This window comes from Sapajus apella, unplaced genomic scaffold, assembly GCF_009761245.1.
Source record: "Sapajus apella isolate SASKATOON/1434 unplaced genomic scaffold, GSC_monkey_1.0 scaffold8, whole genome shotgun sequence".
Classification (NCBI taxonomy): Eukaryota; Metazoa; Chordata; class Mammalia; order Primates; family Cebidae; genus Sapajus; species Sapajus apella.
In genome coordinates, this window is record NW_022436948.1 from 41,518,843 (window position 1) to 41,542,630 (window position 23,788).

Below are 23,788 nucleotides of genomic sequence, written 5' to 3' on the forward strand. Positions count from 1 at the left end.
AAAGAAAAAAGAAAAGAAAAACAAGCCACCTTAATATAACCCTGAATATGTGGCTTGCTCTGATTGGCCTGCGTGTGTCACCAAGCTAATTTGAGGCCTCATATCCTTTCTGTTCCAGCGATATTCTTTCCTCCTTTCACTTACATTTACTCTCCAGTTCCTTCCTGTCTCAAAACTTTTATCCTAGAATTATCTGCCTTCTACTTTTTTATTTTTTCCTTTTACATGCCATGTGAATACTTTAGTACTTTGTATATATCAGAAAATGATAGATCTCTTTTAAAGCTTAGACACTGTACGTATCATAAATATTATTCAACTGCAAATTTATGTACTCCTTTTCTGTGCCAACTTAAATGTTTATTTAAGAAAAAAGTTTCCTTTGTAAATATAGCTCATATTTTCTTTTATCTTTGGGATTTTGCTTTAATATAATTAAGGTTTATATATAATTAAGATATATATAATTAAATTTTAAAAAATTTTTTCAAATCTTTAATATAAGTAAGGTTATATTAAAGATTTCAAAATTAAAGTAGAGTTTTTCTTTTAAAGGAATGTTTAGAGGACACTGGGAAGTCCTTTTAGTTTCTAGTTTTAAAATGTGATTTATGATGATCATTAATCATATATATTATTTTATATTATGTACATATCATACACAGTTGTCCCTTGGTATCAGTGAGATATTAGTTCCAGAACCCCAAGGATACCTAAATCCATGGATGCTCAATCTCCTTGTATAAAATAGTGTGGTAATTAAGAATAACCTATCTCTATCCTTCCATCCACTTTGCAACATCTCTAGATTATTTATAATAAATACCTAATACAATGTAAATGCAAATAAGTGGTAGTTATACTTTATTATTTAGGGAACAACAGCAAGAAAAAGATCTGTACCTATTCAATACAGGTACAACCATCTTATTTTTTGAGACAAGATATTGCTCTGTTGCCCAGGCTGGAGTGCACTGATGCAATTGTGACTCACTGAAGCCTTGACGACCCTGGGTTCTGGTGGTCCTCCCACATCAGCCTCCTGAGTAGCTGGGGTTACAGGTAAGCACCACCATACCCTGCTAATTCTTGTATTTTTTGTAGAGACTGGGTTTTGCCATGTTGCCCAGTCTGGTCTGGAACTCTAGAGCTGAAGATGTCCACCTGTCTTGGCCTCCTGAAGTGCTAGGATCACAGGCATGAGCCATTGCACCTGGCCCTTGACTATCAATTTTTTCTAAAAAAAAAAAAAAAAAAAAAAAAATTGATCTGCGGTTGATTGAATCCATGGATGCAGAACCCATAAATACAGAAGCCAACTGTATTTCAGTATTTAGCACGTAATGGGACACATAAATATCTTGAAAAACTTGTCCTTCCTCTTTCTGTTTATTTTATTGTTAGAAAACTTCATGATTGATTCATAGCATGAGACTGATTCTTTAAAAGGAAACTAGACCTACGATGATACATATGTTTGGTAGAGCCAAGTAATTGGGCATAGGACATGTGATAATGGGGCATTGCTGTGGGGAGATGAAAGAGGCCTCCATTCTTCCCTAAAAGTTTTTTGGTTGCTTTATATAAGCCAGTCATTCTAATCCATGGTGAGAAATACAGTTAAATACAGGAAAGATGCCCATGAAGTACACGTACCTTATCTGTCACACTGAAATAATATAATAGGAGTTGAGTTTTAAACACATGTAGAATGTGTTTTCTGCATATCTTTTATGAAACATGATTATACTGTCAGTGTTTAGTTGATGTGTAGATAAGTAACTAGATTACCTTACAAGATATATCAATTTTCAACTGAATAGAGTACACTGTTTTAGAAAGAAGACTTTCAGGTAGTTGAAATTTTTATCTGGCCTGTGAACACACAGATGACAAAATATTAAGGCAGTTAGGCATGGCTGATAGAATATGAGTTTAGATTATTTTATATAATACTTCCATGAACTCGTGTATTCATAAAAATTTTCATTTTCTTTTCAGATAAATCCCCAAACTATGTGCCGTCAAATAGATTATAGGTGCTAAGAAACCAAGAGTTTCTCACAAAGAACGTGGTACAGATTCTATCACATGTTATACTGAAGGCACATTAGATGTACTATTCCAGTTCTAATTAACAAAAGTGTTACTGGTTTTAAATATTTTATTTAGTTGTGCAAATGTATAATCAAATTGATAAGTACAGATGGGGCACAGTGCAACAGGTTTGATTAGGCATCTTTTCTGAAGCACATCAACATACTCCTGAAAATATTGAGAACCGTGCTATTTTTTTTCACTGTATTATTTTCAGATACATGGTGCAGATACATAGTAGGCCGCTGTATCTGTAAATGCCATAAATTGTTTCCGATCAACACTCAAAGAACTTGGGAGGCCAAAGTGGGTGGATCACTTGAGGTTGGAAGTTGGAGACCAGCCTGGCCAATATGGTGGAACCCCATCTCCACTGAAGATACAAAAATAAGCAGAGCATTGTGGTTCTCACCTGTAATCCCAGCTACTTGGGAGGCGGAGGCAGGAGCATTGCTTAAACCCAGGAGGTGGAGATTGCAGTGAGCCAAGACCATGCCATTGCACTCCACCCTGGGTAACAGAGTGTAACTCCATCTCAAAAAAAGAAAAAAACACCACAAAGAATGTATGCAATCCCACTTTATTACTTTACTCTATCAGAAATTAAGCACCCTCCAGTAATTTAGGAAAATAAAATTTTTATTTTTCCCTCTACACAATAAAGTTCCATGTTTTGGCTAATAACATATAGTATTCAGTGCATTATATAGTAAGTAGGCAGATCCTGTCACAAAATAATTCAAACCGAAAATACCTTTTCAGCAAGTCTGCATAAATTAGGCATTCTCTATTCCTAATAGCTAAAATTTCTTTCCATCAGAGATGGTCATTTGGTTAGACACCTAAGATACTGTTGAAGAAAACTGCTACGGAACTAGCAGTCACTGGAAAGAAATGAGGTAATCAGTTTCCCTGTGTGCCTTGGAAGATGTTTCTATCTTCATAGTCACACTTCCATTAAATTGGTTACATTATTTTTACAGTGCAGGATTGCGTGTTAGTGCTACATTAATTGTCACTTTAAAATTATACACGAGGCCGGGCGCGGTGGCTCAAGCCTGTAATACCAGCACTTTGGGAGGCCGAGGCGGGTGGATCACGAGGTCAAGAGATCGAGACCATCCTGGTCAACATGGTGAAACCCCGTCTCTACTAAAAATACGAAAAATTAGCCAGGCATGGTGGTGCGTGCCTGTAATCCCAGCTACTCAGGAGGCTGAGGCAGGAGAATTGCCTGAACCCAGGTGGTGGAGGTTGCGGTGAGCCGAGTTCGCGCCATTGCACTCCAGCCTGGGTAACATGAGTGAAACTCCGTCTCAAAAAAAAAAAAAAAAAATTATACACGAATAAGAAGAAATTGGATGGAAAAACACAGAATATCTCTTTCTTGGAAACCCTCAAACATGTTTCATTTCTATTTACAACACGTGATCTTGGGATAAACAGCCAATGCAGTTAATATCTTTAAGCCTTAATCTCTTCCTCATGAAAAAGAGATAATACCAGTCTTACATAATTGTTATGAATATGGAATTAAAACACAAGTGCAATGCTAGGCATGGGGTAGGTTTCCAGTCAATGCTGCTTTTGCATTACATGTAGGTATGAACTGCTCTCACCAAGTAGGTGTTTCTGGAAGAGGAGATGTAAACCAAGTAGGTGTTTCTGGAAGAGGAGATGTAAACATTGTAGTTTAATCTACCTGGGTTTTCCAAGCCAACAGAATGTGTGCTGCTGGGATAAGATGTAACAATCTCGGGGGAACTAAATCCCTTTCAAACCCTCTTCCCAATCCCTCACCTTTCCAGGTTCATTTTTTTGCAGAATATAAAAAGAAGACAATTATCCTGAATGAATATCTCAAGGCAATCAATGAAAATCCAAAAAGTAATTCCAACAGATTAATGGAATGCATAATTATCTCTACTAAGAAATAGAGTAATGGTTTAAATTCATATATAAACATACACACATAACCTGGGTGTGTCCATTTTAACACACACAAACACACCAATTCTCTCTCTCCTTCTCCCTCCCACTCCCCACTTCACCCCCCACCATCCCCTCCACACCTTTAGGGTGGCAACACTGAATACAGATAACCAAGTCTGAGGTTATGTGACATTTCCTGAACAAAAATGGCAGAAATCCTTCTATTGTTCTTCCGTATGATCCAACCTCCTAATATGTCCCAGTTATTTATACTGTGAGTGTTATGTATTTGCCAACTATAAGCAATGCATCTCAATATTTCCAATATACTATTTTCTCATCTTTTCTCCCATCCTTGCTGACCTTTAATTCTCTCTTCCTTTTAAATGGATTTAATTATCTTATTACTTTTATTATAATTCATCTTGCAAGTTGAAGGTAAAGTTTTAGAATAACACAGTGAAAAAAACATTTATCTCTATATTTAGAAATTACCCACTTTAAAGAATGCAAACCTGTTATAGTGCATCTTAAAGTTTTTGGATATTTCATTTTCATAACACCAAAATACTACTGTGTATTGCTGTGGCATCTGCCCATGAGGTTGTTCTATATACTTGAGAAGTTTCTTTCCACCTTCCCTGGGGAAGGGGAATATTTGTGTATTTTTGAAAATACAAAATTTTAGTGAATATACAAATCTGAAACTTTATAGAGGCAAATTTTTTAAAATGCTTTTTTCTTAGAAAAATATTTTTTTTGAATAAGATGGAACTCTTTTTATGTGAAAATCAAGTATACAAATGTTTCTATACAATTATAAACATTTATGTCTTTATAGTTTCAAAAAAGAAGATTAGTTTAAGATATTTGAAAAATTCACTCACTCAAATTTTGTTGATCCCCTAAGCACTTATTTATGACAGTTTTTATGATTTCCTTGAGAAATCCATTCTTATCTACTTAGGGAATAAGTTTCAGGATACCTGAAATAGAAATCCTCTTTCTATTTTAGAACAGATGCTTAGCATAAACATAAAAACAAATAAAAACACACCCTAAAATTGCACTAACTCTTTTATTCTATTTTTGTGTTACCTGATAAATGTTTGTTTGCCATGAAATTACTCAAAGCAAATACTGAATAACGTTAAATGATAAACTTCTTTTAGTTGGTAATATTACGTTATAATAAACACTCCAATGTATAGATCATATACCACAGGTTTATTTTAAATCTATTGGCTTTTTAACAATAATATTATCACATAAGTCATTTTAATAAATTTCAAAAGATCAAAATGGAATGTAAAGCTGATAGGATGATATGAAATATTAAGGTGTGAATTTGAAAGCTGCGTTTGTTTCTCAGATTAAAAAGGTACTTTCATTCAAAATAAATTTGTCTAAACAGTAAAGCCAATTTAAAGGACTTATAATAAAATGCAATGATGTCACCCTTCCTCAAAGGCTAGTTGGTCATCTTTTTTTTTTGGAGAGTGAATAACCAACAACATAATCAAGAGAGCAAATAATTTTGCATTGAATTTTGCAGCATCCAGAGAAATTTGTTTGTTATCCCTCTAAATTTTCCACCTTGTACGGTTTTCATTAAAATCCTAGATTTTTTTTTAAGTGTGCTATTTTCTGTATACATCTTACAAGTGGGGATGCAATTACTTAGTTTGGAAAGTTAAAAAATTCACCATAGTAGGCTATAAAAAATTTCCATCAATTATAATTTCCCTCCATGTTGCATTTTTTTTTTTTTTTAGGGTGGAGTCTCACTCTGTCACCCAGGCTGGAGTACAGTGGCGCCATCTCGGCTCACTGCAACCTCTGCCTCCTGGGTTCAAGTGATTCTCCTGCTTCAGCCTCCCAAGTAGCTGGGACTACAGGTCTGTGCCACCATGCCTAGATCATTTATTTTTTTGTATTTTTAGAAGAGACAGGGTTTCACAGTGTTAGCCAGGATGGTCTCGATCTTCTGACCTCTTGATCCGCACATCTCAGTCTCCCAAAGTGCTGAGATTACAGGCATGAGCCACTGCTCCATGTTGCATTTTTTTGAAAGAAAAAAAAAAAAAGCAAGAAGAAACAGGAAGCTCTTAGATTCCATAAAATCGAAGTAAGAACCAACAAAAACTGTGGTGAGTGTATGTTTGTGGATCTGTGTGTGTGTGTGTGCAGACAGAGTGGGAGAAACGTATGGATATGTAGATTTTAATCACACATAGAGTGTGCAATGTAGTTACATACTTTACATGTACATAACTACATGCACATGCACCTAAACTTTAAAGTATACAAACACATATATTCATTGACTAAAATGTCTTGATTTTTATTGTGTATGTGCGATAATTTTACTTCTAAGAACCTTTTAAGTTCATAAGTGATAATGTTCATTTTGATAAATAAGAAAGTACAAACAACAAAAAATAATTATATATAGATTATTTATCCTGCTTTTTTTCTGTGAAAATATTACCAGCATCTTTCCATGTGAGACATTAATTCCATTATACAAATGTATGAGAATAGCATAACTTATTTATGAAAATGCATGAATATAGCATAATTTATTTAGCAGCTTTTCTAATTTAGGACATCACACATTTTTCTAATTTGCCCATGTTATAAATAGCATTGCCCATATAACTTTGTGTAGAGAAACATACCTAGGATCTAAGTGTTCTTCCTGCATTCATGTACAATATTGATCCTTTAGAAATTACAGCATCTAGGTTTCCATCACTTCTATCTCAGACTCCTTCCCGGGGTGACATTGTACACTCCAAAATTCAATTTGTGATGGTAATTCTATTTGTCTAAAATTAAATTATAAAGGTGGATATTGGATTGGTAACCAAACCTCAGGTTCTAATTCTGATTGCAAATCAGCCTAGGAAATGTTAACTTAGAGAGTATTCAGATGTAGAAGTGATTTAGCATCTCCAAAACTCCCTTCTAGGAAGAATTTTCCGATACATTTCAATGCTATTCTGATATTTAAAACAAACAAACAAACAAAAAAACACTTCGGAATAGCTTTTCAGCACTATTCTGAAAAGCTTCTCCAGGCTGTCTGCTAAGATATCCTTAGTACAGCTTTGAGCCCTATGCATTTTGACATTCACCTTAATAACATCTTCATAAATAAGACTTTCTGTCCCATTCTCCCATTCTCGTGCTCGCTCTTCCCTGCTAATCGTCTGCTCATTACCTGAATATTCTGGTAATTGATCTCATTGTCTGAGCACCGATAATGAAGAATAGAAAACTCAACTAGTGCTACTCTTAGGACATACAGTTTTTTGAAAGTGGACAGCCAAAAAGCTGGCAAAACACACCATCCTCGGGACCAGAAGCTGTTTTAACGTTCTCTTTGTGGCGAATGTACGTAGGACATATTTTAGTGTTACTGGCACCTGTCTTGCCAAATCTGATGAAACAACAACAAACACAATCAAGCCTTGTTACTAAGCTATCTTTGAGCCGTACTAGATTGTGATTGATTTTGTTGTGTTTAATGGTGTGGTGGCATTTTGCCTTAGGCCTTTTTTATTGAACAGTGGAAGGAACAGAAGAAGGAAACACTTGATCACTATATAAATGCTGCACATTGCAGGCGGAGTTTAATGACTGAACGTAGCCACTTCCAGTGTATTGAAATGCCTGGGCCTTGCCTCAAAGCATTGTACCTCTATTCAGATGGCAAAGAATAGAGTTCCTGTAACATTGTGGAGTGCAGCTCATTTTGGGAATAAACAGTTGCTTTGACCTTGTACAGGCAAATAGACCCTGTCAGGCCTGGAATTGCAAGGCCAGGAAATCATCTGTTTAGTCAGTGCTGGTTCTAGTCATTAGTTTGTGTTTATGGCTGGGAAATGCTAATACAGCCCTGTGTGTAGGGAGCTAAGGTCTGAATACTGAAAGAGGCCTATTTACCAACAGCTTTATTTTTTTAATTTAAAGTTAATTCAAATTGAAATGAGCCTTTTAACCCTTAATTAGGACCATGTTTCTTCTAAAAGTCAACCACATTAGTCAACTGGAGACAAAATTCACTTTGCAATTGAAAGGCTGCCTTCTTTCTTTCAACACTAGCCACCATGGTTTACTAAGTGCATTTGTCTCCCTTGCACTATGGTAACTTTACCCATTGTCCGCATCAGCATAGTCCAAAGTCATCAATTATAACTGGGAGGAGAAATGTGTTATGTGCTTTGGGAATGAGGCCAAGATTCTCTCTAGAAGCTCTTCCATAATGATTATTCACTGTGTCGATAGTGCTCATAATACTCCCTGTTTACTTGTGTCCATATTGTTTTTCAGAGCTGACACTTTGCTCTTTTACCCTGATAGGGGCCCACACTTTGTACTTCCTGTTTTATTGTTTCCCCTTCGTAAATATGAAATCAGCAGGTTCCCAAAATATTTCTAATTCATCCACTACAAATTGGTATTATTTTGGCTTCCTTCTATTATCTTACTCATATTTTCAGTATTTCTCAATAGAAAATTAATATTTAGCAAATGCCTCATTCAATTTGTTCCACCGTGGTCCATTCTGGGTGTTTTTTAAAATAAGTTTTGGCATTTGCTCAATAATGCACAAGCATACCCCTCACTATCTCAGCACTTAAAGTTGAAGAACTAAAGACTAGATTAGCAAGAAAAGGGCAAACATACCCTTACAGCAGTCCTGGCATAGTGGCTCACCCCTGTAATCCTAGCATTTGGGAGGTCCAGGTGGGCGAATCACCTGAGGTCAGGAATTCAAGACCAGCCTGACCAACATGGCGAAACCCGATTTCTACTAAAAATGCAAAAATTAGCTGGGTGTGGTGGTGTGCAACTGTAGTCCTAGCTGCCTGGGTGGCTGAGACAGGAGAATTGCTTGAACCTAGGAGCCCAGATCATGCCATTTTACTCCAGACAGGGTGACAGAGCAATACTCCATCTCAAAAAAAAAAAAAAAAAAAAAAAAAAAACCTCATTGCAGACTAACAGAAGAAAAGTATACTCTCTTTTAAGTTGTATTTTTAATACTGTGCTCATTTTTCTTGTCATGAAAAGAGAAAACATGTTATCTTATATTTCTAAAATTAGAAATAAATTTTGATATATTTTATCAAATTTAATTTTTTATATATTACCTTAAAAAATTCCAAACTTCTAAGCATTCTGCACAATGCAAAGTGTATAAAAGAGGGACAACTATCGTAACAGATAGTTTTATTATGTTGTCGGTTAAGAATAAAGTATAACAGGGGATTATTTATTTGGCAGTCAATGTATCATTCAGTCCATTTGACCGTAAAATCAACGTGCTCTTTGAATATATACCACTCTGGTAGAGGAAAGCAAAATCTGTCATTTCTTTTCAAGTGTATTTTTCTAAACCAGAAAAGAGCTTCATTTCCTTATCCTGTTGCCATGTGGCATTTTATAATTTCAACAGTTAATTTTAATCCTTAAAGCAGGGATGAACATGAAGATAATTTGTTCCTTTATCTCCACTTAGAAAGTGTTACTAACACTACTACAAATTTGGGCGGACAGAGAGTATTAACATGTTAAAGTGTCTAGGCTGAGAAGACTCTTTAGAGACAACATCAGTTAATTTCTCAACGAGGAAATTGCAGTCCTGATAAGACAACTGGTTGCAAATTATTCATTCACTTTAAAAATTCATCTCATCCACTTTTAGGTTCTGCACAGCGTGCTAGATAGAAGGTGTACAGAATGAATGGGAAATAACTCCTGTCTCCGTATGGCTCAGGGCCTAATCTGGGAATGCATTAGTTAGAGTAGATCATTAGAGTTATTTATAGAAGAGGAATTCACTGTCTCAAACACCTCATCAAAGTTTGAAGATACCTGATCAGTAAATCTAAGCCAACATCTGTTTAGTAGGAAAGGCTAGGTCAAAACCCGCATTTCCTGCTTCCTAGTCCAGTGCTTTTCTTCCAACATGCTGAAGGCAACTTGAAGTATTGAGATAAAAAGAAGAAATTTCGGAAAATGTCTTAGTGAAGATAACTTATAAATGCCATATCAAAAAGTATCTTGCAACTCCAATCTCAAGTGAGAAGATTCATTTATAAAATAACCATGATATGAAATTGGTCTCCTTTTAAAAATCTAGGATTGTGACTTCTATTATGATAAGGATGGATACCATAAATGATTGTTGTAATTTCTCTGGGCTGCTATATCAAAATACCATTATAAACAATGGAATTTTATTTCTCCCAGTTCTGATGATTGGGAAGTCCAAGATCAAGGCAGCAGCATATTCAGGGTCTGGTGAAGTCTCATTTCCTGGTTCATAGTTAACACCTGCTAGCTGTGTCCTCAGATGATAGAAGGGACAAGGCAGCTGTCTGTGACCTCTTTTGTAAGGGCACTAATCCCATTCGCAAGTACTCTGCCTTCATGCTCCAAACCTCCCTAAGATCCCACCTCCTAAAACCAACTTATGGGTCATTAGAATTCAATGTATTTATTTTAGGGAAACACAATCATTCACATGGTAGCAAGTGTCTAGGTCGTCTTATGAAATCAATACATGTTTGATAAAAATGAATGAATGAATTCAAACATTATATGAACAAATGCAATTCCTGGCAAATCCATGATGATATGCAGTAGGGCATGAGAAGGTGCTGCCTTCCATTTTTAATTGTTATTAACTTGGACTCATGGATCATCTCACTTTAATATATCAATGTAATATTAAAGATAAGAGTCCCTGCCACAGTTAACTAGTTTAAAAATCTTCTTACAAAGCGGAGAAAACGCCTCTGCAACCACGTAAAAAGATGGCCATTTGCCTCCCCTTGAATGATTTCCAACTATTCAATCACCGTTTGGTTTTACTATCCTGGGGTTAAGATCTGTGAATATTTTTTCCCAGTGTTTGACTGACAAGAACATTTACTACTGGATTACCTGAGGGAAGATGTAAATCAGAACTGTGTCATTTTGGAAGCAGGTTATTGATATGTGTGTATCTGCCTTAGTTAGGTATTGATTTAATAGCTGGTCTACACTACAGACAACCTTGACTATGTAACTGGGGCTTTTATTTTAAAATTTGTCTCTAGATAAATCTGAATTAGTATTAATTTGTCCACCCTTCCTGTCTAATCTCTGCTTTCTTTGGGGTTATCTAATAAGTTGAGTGAGACTTATTTTCAGTAAAAAAGGAAAGAAAATGCATTAATATATCTACTTTTTATTTCTTACTTTATTCTTTTATATGTGCAACCTCCTTCAGCCTATAAAATTATTTAAATGAGAGAAATGTGTAGATTGTTATTCACTAGCTTTACATTCAAAAGAGGAGAGGAGATGTTTTCAATATACAATCATTGCCTTTTCTAGTATATGCAAAGATAAAACACACACAAGCGTGCACACACATACACACACACACACACAAGTATGGATGCTCCTTAAAGCTCCAATACTCTCAGGAGGATTTTTTGAAAGATGAAGCCATCATAGACAGAGAGGTAGTTGAGCACAAGTTAATTTACTGCAAGGGAGAGAGATTGCTTATTGGTGAGATAAATTTAAAAATGAGTTTGTTATGGAAAAACATTTTCCTTATACATTTATAGAGATTATTTCCTTATAAGATAATCATTTTCTACAATCTCCAGTCATATACTCAAATTCGTTGAACAGTTTTAGTGGAGAATTGAGATACTACTTGAACAAGAAATGGAAAATTTACTTATATGCCTCCCAAATACAGCGTGTCACTGTTGTTCTATTGTGAAATTGAAAAACTCCTGCTGCCCTCCAACTAAAAGGACTCTTACTCATTTGCCCATACCAATGTTAGATATCACATACAGAGAACGCCCTAGAGAAAGCCTGGGTGCAGTGGCCCAAGCCTGTAATCCCAGCACTTTGGGAGGCTGAATGGGGAGAAACACTTGAGGCCAGGATTTCAAGACTAGCCTGGGAAATATAGTGAGACCTCATCTCTACAAAAAGCTTTAAAAATTAGTAAGGCATGGTGGCATGCAGCTGTTATCCCAGCTATTTGGGATGCTGAGGTGGAGGATTGCTTGAGCCCAGGAGGTGAATGCTGTAGTGAGCTGTAATCACGACTCTGCACTCCAACCTGGACAATAGGGTGAGAAGAGCAAGACCTGGAGGAAAGGAGAGGAGAGGAGAGGGGAGGGGAGGGGAGGGGAGGGGAGGGGAGGGTCCTAAATCCTAGAGAAAGTCATCTACAAGAGAGCATACGCCTTTCTGAGATGTTTACTCACTTGCAATAGATGAAAAAGATTTACATTTTTTAATTAAATGAAAATTTAAATCACTATTCTTCAATATCATATCAACAGTTTAGAATTGAGAGAAAAATAATTTGTGTTTTCAGAAAGTAATTTGCTTTCAATAATTGATTTTTATAAGATTAAAGAAAAATACCTTCCCTGTTCAAATTATATCTTGGATTTCTTTTGTTATCTTGGACATGCTGTTCTTTACATTGGTACTTCAATTGTACAGTCTATAAAATATACAGACTGATGCCTACACTGATTATTTCAGTAGAACTGTGATAAGATTTAACTGAGATGGCACATTTAAGTCCTCCAGAAGAAGTAAAGACATCTATAAAAAAATAAAAGGTTATTATAGAATTTTTAGCATTTTAATCTACATATAGTTGGCATTAAGTGAATATTTACACATTGGTGGTTAAAGCCTATTAGCTAGCTATCAGGTGTCAGATTGTCTGTCTCTAAACTGTGTGTCACTTAACTTTCTGGACGTCATTGATCTCAGATGTACAACACACATACTGGTCAATGCTATTTCTAAGGCTCGTTTGGCTTCATTAGGCTATGATTCTATTCAATTCGTACATCTCAACTTAATTCCCTATTTATCCTTCTACATCACATAGGAATGCCATCTGCTGCAAGTAAAAGAAACCTAAGCCACAGTGACTTAAACAAACAGGATATTGTCTTTCTGACATTATAAGAAATCTTGAGATTGGTGGTTGCTGCATCAAGTACAGAAAATACATTGTGCTGATTTTCTTGACCTTTCAATTATTATCACATGTCAGCTGCTGCAATCCCAGCCATAATGTCCATAATGAAGGCTGGAATAATTTTCCTTCAGTTGCACTTGTACCATCTTGTTAGAGAAAAAAAGATATATCAAAGACTTTAATCAGACTTCTGTGTATGTTTCCTTGGCCACATTTTTGGCCATCTTTGGCCGTTCATCTCTAACTGCATTGGTCTAGGAAAGAAAGGATTTGACTGGCTTCCACTCTGAGCAAAATCAGGATTCTGCTGACAAGAAGGAAGCAGAGTTTGGATACTGAGTACCAACACTACTTGCCATATACTTCTATATAATAGTTTGTCTTTTTATGTTGAATTATTTGTATATTGAAGCATGCTTCATACTGGCCACTTCTATCTATGTATGATTTTTCTCAAATGATGCTCCTTCTGTGGCATCTCTTCCAACCACCAATCACAGTGGAGTGTTTGCTTAGCATGATTTGTATCACATGCCCACTGCCCAATTTCTCTTGCAAGGGCCCTTTGGGTACGGGCAGAATTAGGGACAATTTTGCCTTTCGTTTTTTTGAGACAGAGTCTCTCTCGGTTGCCCAGGATGAAATGCAGTGGCACAGTCCTGGCTCACTGCAACCTCCATCTCCCAGGATCAAGCGATTCTTCTGCCCCAGTCTCCCAAGTAGCTGGTACTACAGGCATGCGCCACCACACCTGGCTAATTTTTGTATTTTTAGTAGAGACGGGGTTTTACCATATTGGCCACACTGGTCTCAAACTCCTGACCCTGTGATCCCCCTGCCTCGGCCTCCGAAAGTGCTGGGATTACAGGTGTGAGCCACTGCGCCCGCCCTGCCTTTCTGGGTGTCAAAGAGCCCAAACAAGAATAGATGCTTGACAAATATTTATTATACAGTATGTACCCGTGCCTACCTATCTTTTACTGTTACTTTCTCTGGATTATTAATTACTCACAATTGGATAAAGTCTAATGACTTGAGTGGCATTCTTAACTTTAAGGTTTATTAACTGTAGCTACCTTCATGATACTACCAGTAATCCTGATAATTTATGCAATACCTAGGAAGTGATAACGTGACTGTCTTCTCTTCATATAGTCTATACTATTCTACAGTATAGTCATTTCTAATATTAACAAAAAGTGACTGCTTAGTGAATACCTGTATGCCAAATGTTGTAAAAACCATAAAAGTCTCAAACAAAAACACACAGGTAAACTTACAAGCAAACAAAACAACAAAGTACTTCAGAGCACAGCAACTTAATCTTGTAAAGACGCAGCACTGTCCTCTTAAAAGTTTAAAGGCATTTGGTGATGAGCTGAATTGAAAACAGAATTTAAGTGCATTGTTTGTTTACATACTTTATATAATTTCCCTGAGGCTGTGTGATATGAGATATGAGTGGAAGTTTTTAACCGGTGCTTAAGGATAATATTTTAAAAATTGCAATCGTAATCCATGTCTCGTTAGGGCAGTAGAATTTACTACATGAAATGGATCTCAGTGTGACACCAAAAGTTGTTCAATATATTGTAAATTGGTCCTAGAGCAGTCATTCTTAGTAGGAACTACAGAACAATAAGACTAGATTAATGGTTGCTATCATTTTAAGTTATTTCAATAGTTTATTTTGACTGTGTGTTTCCCTCATTTTATTTTAGGAAACTTTTAGTAAGAATATATTCCACCATGGATATATTGTGTTTCTTTTCAGAAATGTATTTTGTGATTATAAAAATTGCTTTGTCCACACAGGTTTTACTTGAATGCAAATAATCCACTATTCACAATACAAAGTTAATATAAGAAAATTCTAGAATGCAATGACCGTCTAGAGGGGCTATTCTATATATAAGTTCTTTACATCATCAAGTGCCAATACGGCACTGAAATTGGGCTTTAGAAGTTTTAGAAAGTATTGATTTCCAAGGATGATCCTGGATCGAGAATTTGCATCCTGAATTTCTTCTCAAAAGAATTGCTAGAGACTTCTTGTTGGAATTTTCACTATGATTTTAGCTCTCACTGTAATTATGAAAATGACTCAAAAGAAGTAATGCAGCATTTTGAATTTTCTATTAGACAAAAGGAAAATAATGTAGTGGAGGCAGATAAGGCATATCTCTGTAAAAACCGTAAATAGATGCTGAACAGTAAATTATAAGTTGAAATCAGTGTTCGATAACCAGGTCATTAGGTTTACAAAAATCATTTTATGCAGAGATATGGCCATACATTAAAAAGATAACACAGTTATTAAAAGAGATCTCATCTAGTAACAGTTTATACGTCTATTAGTTTAATAAGAAACTGTATATCCCTCTGTATTTCAGATATAGACAAAGGAATATATTTAAATCTTTATTTTAGGCCATTGCCATAGAAGGTAAAGAAAAATACTGTCAAGCCAGAAAACTATATTGTAGCTCATGAAAATTGTTTATTAAGAATCTGAAAATATACAGGAAGCCATGATCTCTTCTTTCAGTTGCTTACACTCTGTGGGACAAAGTTGTACACACAGAGCAATTAGAAAACAAGTCAATGTTATACACTGCTCACTGCAGTGCTGACAGTATACGCATTGCATCATGTTTTAAAAAGGGAATGTCTACATGGTGACATAGTTTTGCCTTGTTTTCTCCACAAATAGTCCAATGCCAAGTAAAACTGTGAAAACACAAGCTGGAAATTTCATCATACTCTAGTGCCAAAATAATCTAAATCTTGTGTGTATGTGTGTGTGTTTCTTAACTTTGGTGCAAATTCAAACATATATGTAGAAAAACTACACTAGGCCATATCATCTGCTTCTGTAAATTCTGGGAGGAGAAAACTTGATTTTTATTCATAATGAATTCATGTTCTAACTTACTGAAATCTGTTTTACATATTTTCAAAAAAATTATTACAGACTTTTAAAAGAGAGTCATTTTATTTGTAGCTTGTCGACCAGGTTTCTACAAGGCGTTGGATGGCAACATGAAGTGTGCTAAGTGCCCACCTCACAGTTCTACTCAGGAAGATGGTTCAATGAACTGCAGGTGTGAGAATAATTACTTCCGAGCAGACAAAGACCCTCCATCCATGGCTTGTACCCGTGAGTAGTTTTGCTGCAACCCATGCCTCCATGTTTGTTTTGTTTTGTTCTTTTCTTCTTGTTACTGTACTGTTTGTTTTTGCTTTAAAGCATTTGGCCCATTTCGTTCTGTTGCCCATGTGCAAATTGAAAGCTTTCTCTGCTTCACTCTCCATGCCTGGCTCACCACAAATGCAACATCTATCACACAAAATAAATTATATTTTAAAGCACTTCCTGCAACACAACCCCCAGAAAGACAGAACATTTTTCTGTGTCTCGTTTAGATCCTGCATTACATGTGACAGGATAGGGGAGGTTATAGACAGGGGATTTATGTTTTTACATTTCTATTCCCTCTTGCTGTATGCTGGTCATAGGTCATAGGGAAAAAAGACTAAGATTTATAAAACTAATACTAAAGTTTTCATAACTATTCACAAGGGTTTTGAACATAGTGGTGAGTTATTCTGTTAGACTTTGTAAGTGTATCCTTACCTTTGAGTCAAAACTCCCCCATTTGCAGCCTGGGGAAGACAGCGTTCTTGAATCCATGTGTCTGTAATCTCGTGGATCCTCTAAGGATGAACTGAAAGTAGATAATAAAGAAAGGAGAGTTATTTACCTCTTTCAGTTCCGTTGTAAATTATCTATTTCCCTTGTAGTAGAAAACAGAAGTGAGGCTTATTAATCTTTGTTGAACTACTTTGCAGGACCTCCATCTTCACCAAGAAATGTTATCTCTAATATAAACGAGACCTCAGTTATCCTGGACTGGAGTTGGCCCCTGGACACAGGAGGCCGGAAAGATGTTACCTTCAACATCATATGTAAAAAATGTGGGTGGAATATAAAACACTGTGAGCCATGCAGCCCAAATGTCCGCTTCCTCCCTCGACAGTTTGGACTCACCAACACCACGGTGACAGTGACAGACCTCCTGGCACATACTAACTACACCTTTGAGATTGATGCCATTAATGGGGTGTCAGAGCTGAGCTCCCCACCAAGACAGTTTGCTGCAGTCAGCATCACAACCAATCAGGCTGGTGAGTACATGCTAGATGCTTCTTGTCCCCATCATATCAAGTGCAAGCAATGGTCCTGACAGAGAGTGGAAAACTGAGTGGAAGAAAAAAAATGATTTGAAAGAGCCCCAAAATTTTGTCTTCTGGTGCATTTAAACAGTTACAGTATGTTAAATAATTTAACTTAATTCTTCAAGTGAGAATAAACCAGATTTGTGAGGTGATTTTTAAACTAGTTTATACCCATTGTTCCCCATTTGAAATACTTAAATATTTGAGGCTCTCAGATAGTAGTAGGGAGACTCCTTGAGGGGAACCTTTTTGTATTTCAAAGAACTTAGGCCCTGAATCTTAGCTTTAAAAAGAGTTATGCAGGATATGTAAAACTGTAAACAGCTTAGTTAAAATTAGATATTTTGAATATAATTATTTTGTATTTTATACCTCTAAGAAGTTCTGTGTTTTATAACTCATAAATCTCGCCTTAGTTTATAATAAGAAAATAACCGATTTTATTTAACAGATATAGCTTTATGTTAAAAAAATTAAAAATATTACATTTAGAAAGAAGCATAGTAAAAAGAGCTCTTAGTAAAGAGCAACTAGAATCATCAATTTAAATAATGTCCTGAAATGAACTGATAGGTGATTTCATCAACCGTATTTTACAATGACAATCTTTTCCCAGCGTTTGAGGGGTATAGGCAAAGGTCCTTTAGTATGAAATGGAAAAATTAAAAAAGCATAGAAACATCTCGTTTTTCTTTATCTTATGTCTACAACTTGTCTCTGCCTTGTTTAACTGTTAGTAAATCGTGTTGTTTTTTTTTTAATCAGCCTTTAAATGATCTATGTAGATTACTTACAGATTTTACCTGCGGAATTTTAATTGAGAATCTCTCGAATGTATAGATGGATTACATACTACATAGAAATAATGCCCCTTTGAGATATAACAAGCATTTTTCAACATTGATAGCTGATAAATGAGTAATAAACAGGTTTTTTTTTTGTAATCAAAATGTCTTAGACAAAGTTAAACCGATAGGTATTTGTTGTGCTTATTATTGCTACAAGATGTCATAATTAGGTATGCATTCCAAGAAGTTCAATCCAGAGATATCATTGTCTTATTTTTACACAAACACACAAACATTGGAGACAAAAGGAGGGGGAAGAGAGAGACATATGCTATTCTGAGAATGCTTTAAGTACAGATTCTCCAGAGAATGACGGATCCTCCAGACCTCTCCCAGGTGGAGTCACCTCTAAGCTGGTTGTCAAGACTGAGTATAAACTTAGCTTCTGATCTTCATTTGGCTCACATTATGGAAGTGTCTCTGGTCTCTGGTCTTTGCTCTGAGAATATCAGAATGTGTCCTGGATGCTCCAGGCAAAAGGAAACCAGCGATGACTAAATTCTCCCATCACCTAGTTCTAGTAACCAAATAATGAGCCCCAAAACTCACCACATTTGGTTTCTATCACTTGGCTTACTCAGAGATATTAGTTCAGCTAGCAAGGAACACACAATAAATGTCATCTACAAAAGCAACTATGCACAATTATGACTCTGCTGGTTGTTAATATTTTCATCTATTTACCTACTGGTTAAATGTAGTTCTATCTATTCCTGCAGGTTATAATATAAATGCATCTCTACTGGTTAATTTCTCAAATACACAGAGTAGCCCCCTAAGCTCAGTGTCTCAGGTCCATCTCCAATCTCCTCATCATTCAGCAACCAAACGATAACTCCTTGCATAAGAGGTAGGTCCAGAGCCTTGTGCCAGCACCGTTCCTTCTTGAGGGGCCCCTGGTCTTCACCATATCAATGGATAGATATTTTAAATACAAGCCATGGCAGAGTCCATCCATGTTCAAATATGTATCTTTCCAACTCCAAATTTCTCTTTCGTTTCCCCTTTGCCTCCGGTCTTATACATTGACAAAAATCTCATATTTTTACATTCCTCTTGATGATAAGTAAACTTAATTTGTGGAAAACACATGAATTTTAAATAAAGTGCACGAATCATTATTTTAATCTTCCTTACTGAATCTGTAGTTTCTCCCACTTGAAGCTAGATGCCCAGACCAACCAGCATATGCTTTTGCTTTGCTTCAGTTAATGATATTTATACTTTGCAACTAATGATATTTAAAAGTTTGTAACTTAGGTTTATTTAACTGTCTTCTATGGAGAAAAATGAGTACTGCAATACTTTTGCTATATACTGCATGATTATGGCTTCTCATATCAGTGAACACAGGAGTTTTAAGAAATTATAATCATGTGGCAAATGGCTTTTCTGAGTCCTATGTTTTAAGCTGATTTACTGCCTTCTTTCAAAATTGGAGCATCAATCTGTGTTATAATTATCTCTTAAGTCAAGCAGAATTGTATAAAAACAAGCAAGAGCTCCTTATTTCCTATCTTATCATTCCCCTCTGGCTTTCTGACAATGCATTTATCAGGAAACTAATAGTTACAAATATATACAGCGAATGAATCTAGGTAAAGTGGCAACCAAGACCAGGCCAAGACATAAAAAAAATAAATGAGGTTGATTCTTTGGCCCTCCCAGTTACAAATCACAGCTTAAGACAGATTCAGCAAGCATGATATAAGGTACTTGCCCTAGTCTTTCTCCCATTAAAAAAAAATTACAAATGTGTTTATAATATGCACCACCAGGCATTTTATATATTTATTTCAGGATGTCTGTATTATTTTGTGTGCCTGGGGAGGTAGAAGTCTTTGTTCCATCTTCAAATCTCCAGGGTAAGATATATAAGCCCGATTAGAAGCCATGCCATTTCTAAAGGGAATGGTTCTTGGTTTTGCTTTATTTTTGTTCCTGTGAAGTCTAATGGACTGGTAGCCTTAAAAAATGAGCTCCCTACCACTGGAAGAATATGGCTGTGACAGATAGGATGCCATGGTGTTTAAATTCCTCCTAGCCTCTCTATCCTTGACGTGGATATAAAGGGGAAACATGTCCGTTTTAATTTCGTTTGTGAGATTGAGTTTGTTGATTCTTCTCTTGATTACATTGTAAAATCCTTGTGATTATCAAATGATAAGGCACCTTCTAAATTGTAGAAGATTATGTTGTAAATTCGGATATTAGTCCTCAGCTCTCAATACTTTCACAAAGTATGTCGGTGAGATAAGAAGCTAGGCCTCCATATAAAGATTCTATCTGTGAGTCCATCAGTCAAACAAGTAAAGAAAGAATTTCAGATTACAAAACAGAAATCTTTAAAGTTATAACATGACATAAATTGCTACCTTTTGTTTTCTTTCATAAGATGAGTATATTTATCTTTTCTGTTCTGGACAAAAACATTCATTCCACTAGTGGAAAATGTGTATCTGTTCACTCTTAACTGACATTATAGAATCTGCCCTTTTTCACTATCCTGTAGCAAATAATGACTCAGACTAGAATAAGGAGCACTAATGGAGAATTTATGTGGCCTTGGGGTTTTGAGGTCCACCTCTACTTTTATTTTACTACTTGGATGAATTGAGATCTGAGAAGCTTTTTCAACATTTTCAAGACAGCAAGCTTCTGAGCAAATTGACATTTCCTTTCTTTTCCAGTTTTCCCTGTTGAAATCATCACGTTTGTATAATTTCTACCATAAAATTCGATTTGTTCACATGTATGAAAATATCACAATAATATACATTATGCCTAGAACAGAGATTTCTCCTAGATTAATAATTTATTACATGTACTTTATCATCCCCACCCAACTTTCTCTCTATGTAAATGTTACTTATTTCTAACCACTTGCAGATATCCTATCCCTTTTTTCCTTAAGGCCCCAGTGGGAATTTCTTAAAAACAATAATGCTTTTAAATAGTCTCAATATATTTATTAAAATCAAGACATTAACATTGTTCTGTACTATGATCTCATCTACAGGTACCAGTCAACTGTTGTTCATTGTTTTACTTATATCCAAATGGCGAAATTCAATTGATGTTCTGTTTACCTTCAGTTTCTGTTTATAATAATATAATAATATATACTGATATAATATAGCTCCCATCCATAAAAACAAATAAGTAATTTGTGTAAATTCAAGGCAGATGCAAAAAAATTGTGGAGAAAGAAGAAGACCAACACTTATTGATAGGACTTTCCAGGTGCTGGATATTATACAAGGAATTTCCCAGTTGCCACTTCATTCAAAAATGACAATCAAATAATGTTATTTAAAACAGAAAACATGACTTGATTTTATGTAGACTTTCAATTGAAGGTGTCTTAATTTAAGCACCTTAATATAAGGTGCCTTAATTTGAGGCTGTTTGATATAATAAGGAATTTCTATCTTCAGTTTTAGACAGAATGGCCTCTATTATCTACTTAATTTGATGATCAAAGACAACCTCTTTCTTTTCCTCTTAGGTAAACCGTTTCCTTTCTTCTGGCAAAAAATTGCCATTCATCACATGAAGGGGCTGAACTAGAAATTCAATAATTATTTTTATTTTTAATTTATGTTTTGGCATTCTGGGACTACAATTCAAAACTTTGTCACTAATATAATTTTAGTCAATAATTTTTGACCTTTAAGACCACCTATGGATTCACTTCTTATAAAAAACATTTAGAGGCTTTCTCATTCATCGTTTTATGACCTTTTATTTCACAACATAAAGTAATAGCATCCATTGGTTAAAAAAAGTAGATATCTTTAATAAATCTTAAATAAACAATACATACTTTAAAAAGCAAACTCTAAAATACCAGCGCCCTTTGGGTAAATTTAGAATCCACTCTAGGCTGGGTGCTGTGGCTCACCCCTGCAATCTTAGCACTTTGGGAGACTGAGGGGGGTGGATCACGTGAGGTCATGAGTTCAACAGCAGCCTGGTCAACATGGTAAAAGCCTGTTCCACAAAAATATACAAATTAGTCAGTCATGATGGCAGGTGCCTGCAATCCCAGCTTCTTGGGAGGCTGAGGTGGGATAATCTCTTGAACCTGGGTGGCAGAGGTTGCAGTGAGCTGAGATTGCGCCGTTGCGCTCCAGCCTGGGTGACAGAGCAAGACTTCATCTAAAAAAAAAAAGATTCTACTCTAAATTTTTGTGTTTGATAAAGGAAATACTTCTAACTTTTCTGTATTTTTATTCTGGAATATATTTCCTCTAGCCACCTTATTGTTCTTTTGGGACTTAGTTTATGTAGATATGGCAAAGAAATAACTCATGTCAAAGACATCAGTCAGGCTTCAGCATTTCTGAAGAAGCAAGCTTTTCAAAATAAAGGTAAGATAAGTGCTTAGGTGAATCTGCCATTAAACTATGGCCACCTGTTGGTATGGTCCCTATAGAGTTATGTGTTGCTGTGTAATTATATTCCTTGGAAGTAAATTAGACACCAGAAGGACCTACATGAATTTTTTCCGAACATGAAGGTGGACATTTGTCAGCTCAATGTAACGAATCAGAAACTTTAAACGTAATGAAAATCATCACCTAACAAAATAGTGAACATCATATAGCTTTAGGAATGTTCTATGATGCATCTTCCTCTCCTGAGGCAGGAGAAACACTTGAACACGGAAGTTGGAGGTTGCAGTGAGCCGAAATTGTGCCACTGCCCTCCAGCCTGGCAAGAGAGCAAGACTCCAATAAAAAAAAAAAAAAAAAAAAAAGACAAATAATCATCTATGATTCCAAGCTGATTCGGCCTCAGAATAGGTCATAGGTCATTTATCAGAGCTATTGCTTTATCTTTCTGTGAAATTTAACATTTGAACTAGTCTCCTTCCAATTATATGTTATAGGAAATTAAGTTAATGCACATTGTATCATGTACTTATGAAAATAAATAATCTGCTGCTTGTTTATAAGTGAAGCAAATACGCCTGGGAGGAAAAAGGTATTTGAAAAACAAAGGGGAACAGGACAGTGACAAAGTGCAGTTGTAAATTCAGGTACTGCCACTTAACGAATTGACTATATTTTGTATTTTAAAATTAGGTTTTTTTATTCATTCATTACCAATTGTGTTTAGAAATGAATTTAAGGGAGCTATTGGACTACACTTACTGGCATCTTTGTGTCCTTTTTGATGATTGGTACAGTAATTCCTATACATAGATTGCTGTGAGGATTGAATAAAATGAGAGAGAATTTGTGACTGGGAAAGGGCTTAAATAAGTTATACCCTGTCTCCAGAGTAATCATGGAGATCTTCCTGTGTCTAGGGCAAATAGAAACTCTTTTCTTTTTAATTAAAAATATGAAAACATATAACATCAAACTTGGATACATTTCGTTGGTGCGATTGGCTTGGGCCCCAAGTTTTTTCAAACTTGTGGTTCATAGCTGTCATGTGTGACAACCCTCGGTATAATAGGTCATTCTTGTGTTGTTCATTGCACACACACATGTGTATGCATGATGCATGTATATCCATTGATGTTGTGCCATCGTTGAGGTGCCCAACATAGGATGTAATAGAAATGACTGATTGAAAGTTATGTATATTGGCCTATATCTAAGTTGGGCTAGAAAAAGAAGCAAAGGCA

The 23,788-nt window shown here is 35.7% G+C and overlaps 1 protein-coding gene across 2 annotated transcripts in view; it reads left to right on the forward strand.

The window, feature by feature from the left end:
- The window catches only part of EPHA3 (EPH receptor A3), a 365,310-nt gene that overhangs the window by 224,395 nt on the left and 117,127 nt on the right, over window positions 1-23,788 (forward strand). For both annotated transcript variants that reach the window (XM_032277200.1, XM_032277201.1), the window contains exons 4-5: window positions 16,065-16,220; window positions 16,913-17,248. In XM_032277200.1, coding sequence (XP_032133091.1) covers window positions 16,065-16,220; window positions 16,913-17,248 — 492 coding nt within the window. The remainder of the gene's footprint in view (window positions 1-16,064; window positions 16,221-16,912; window positions 17,249-23,788) is intronic.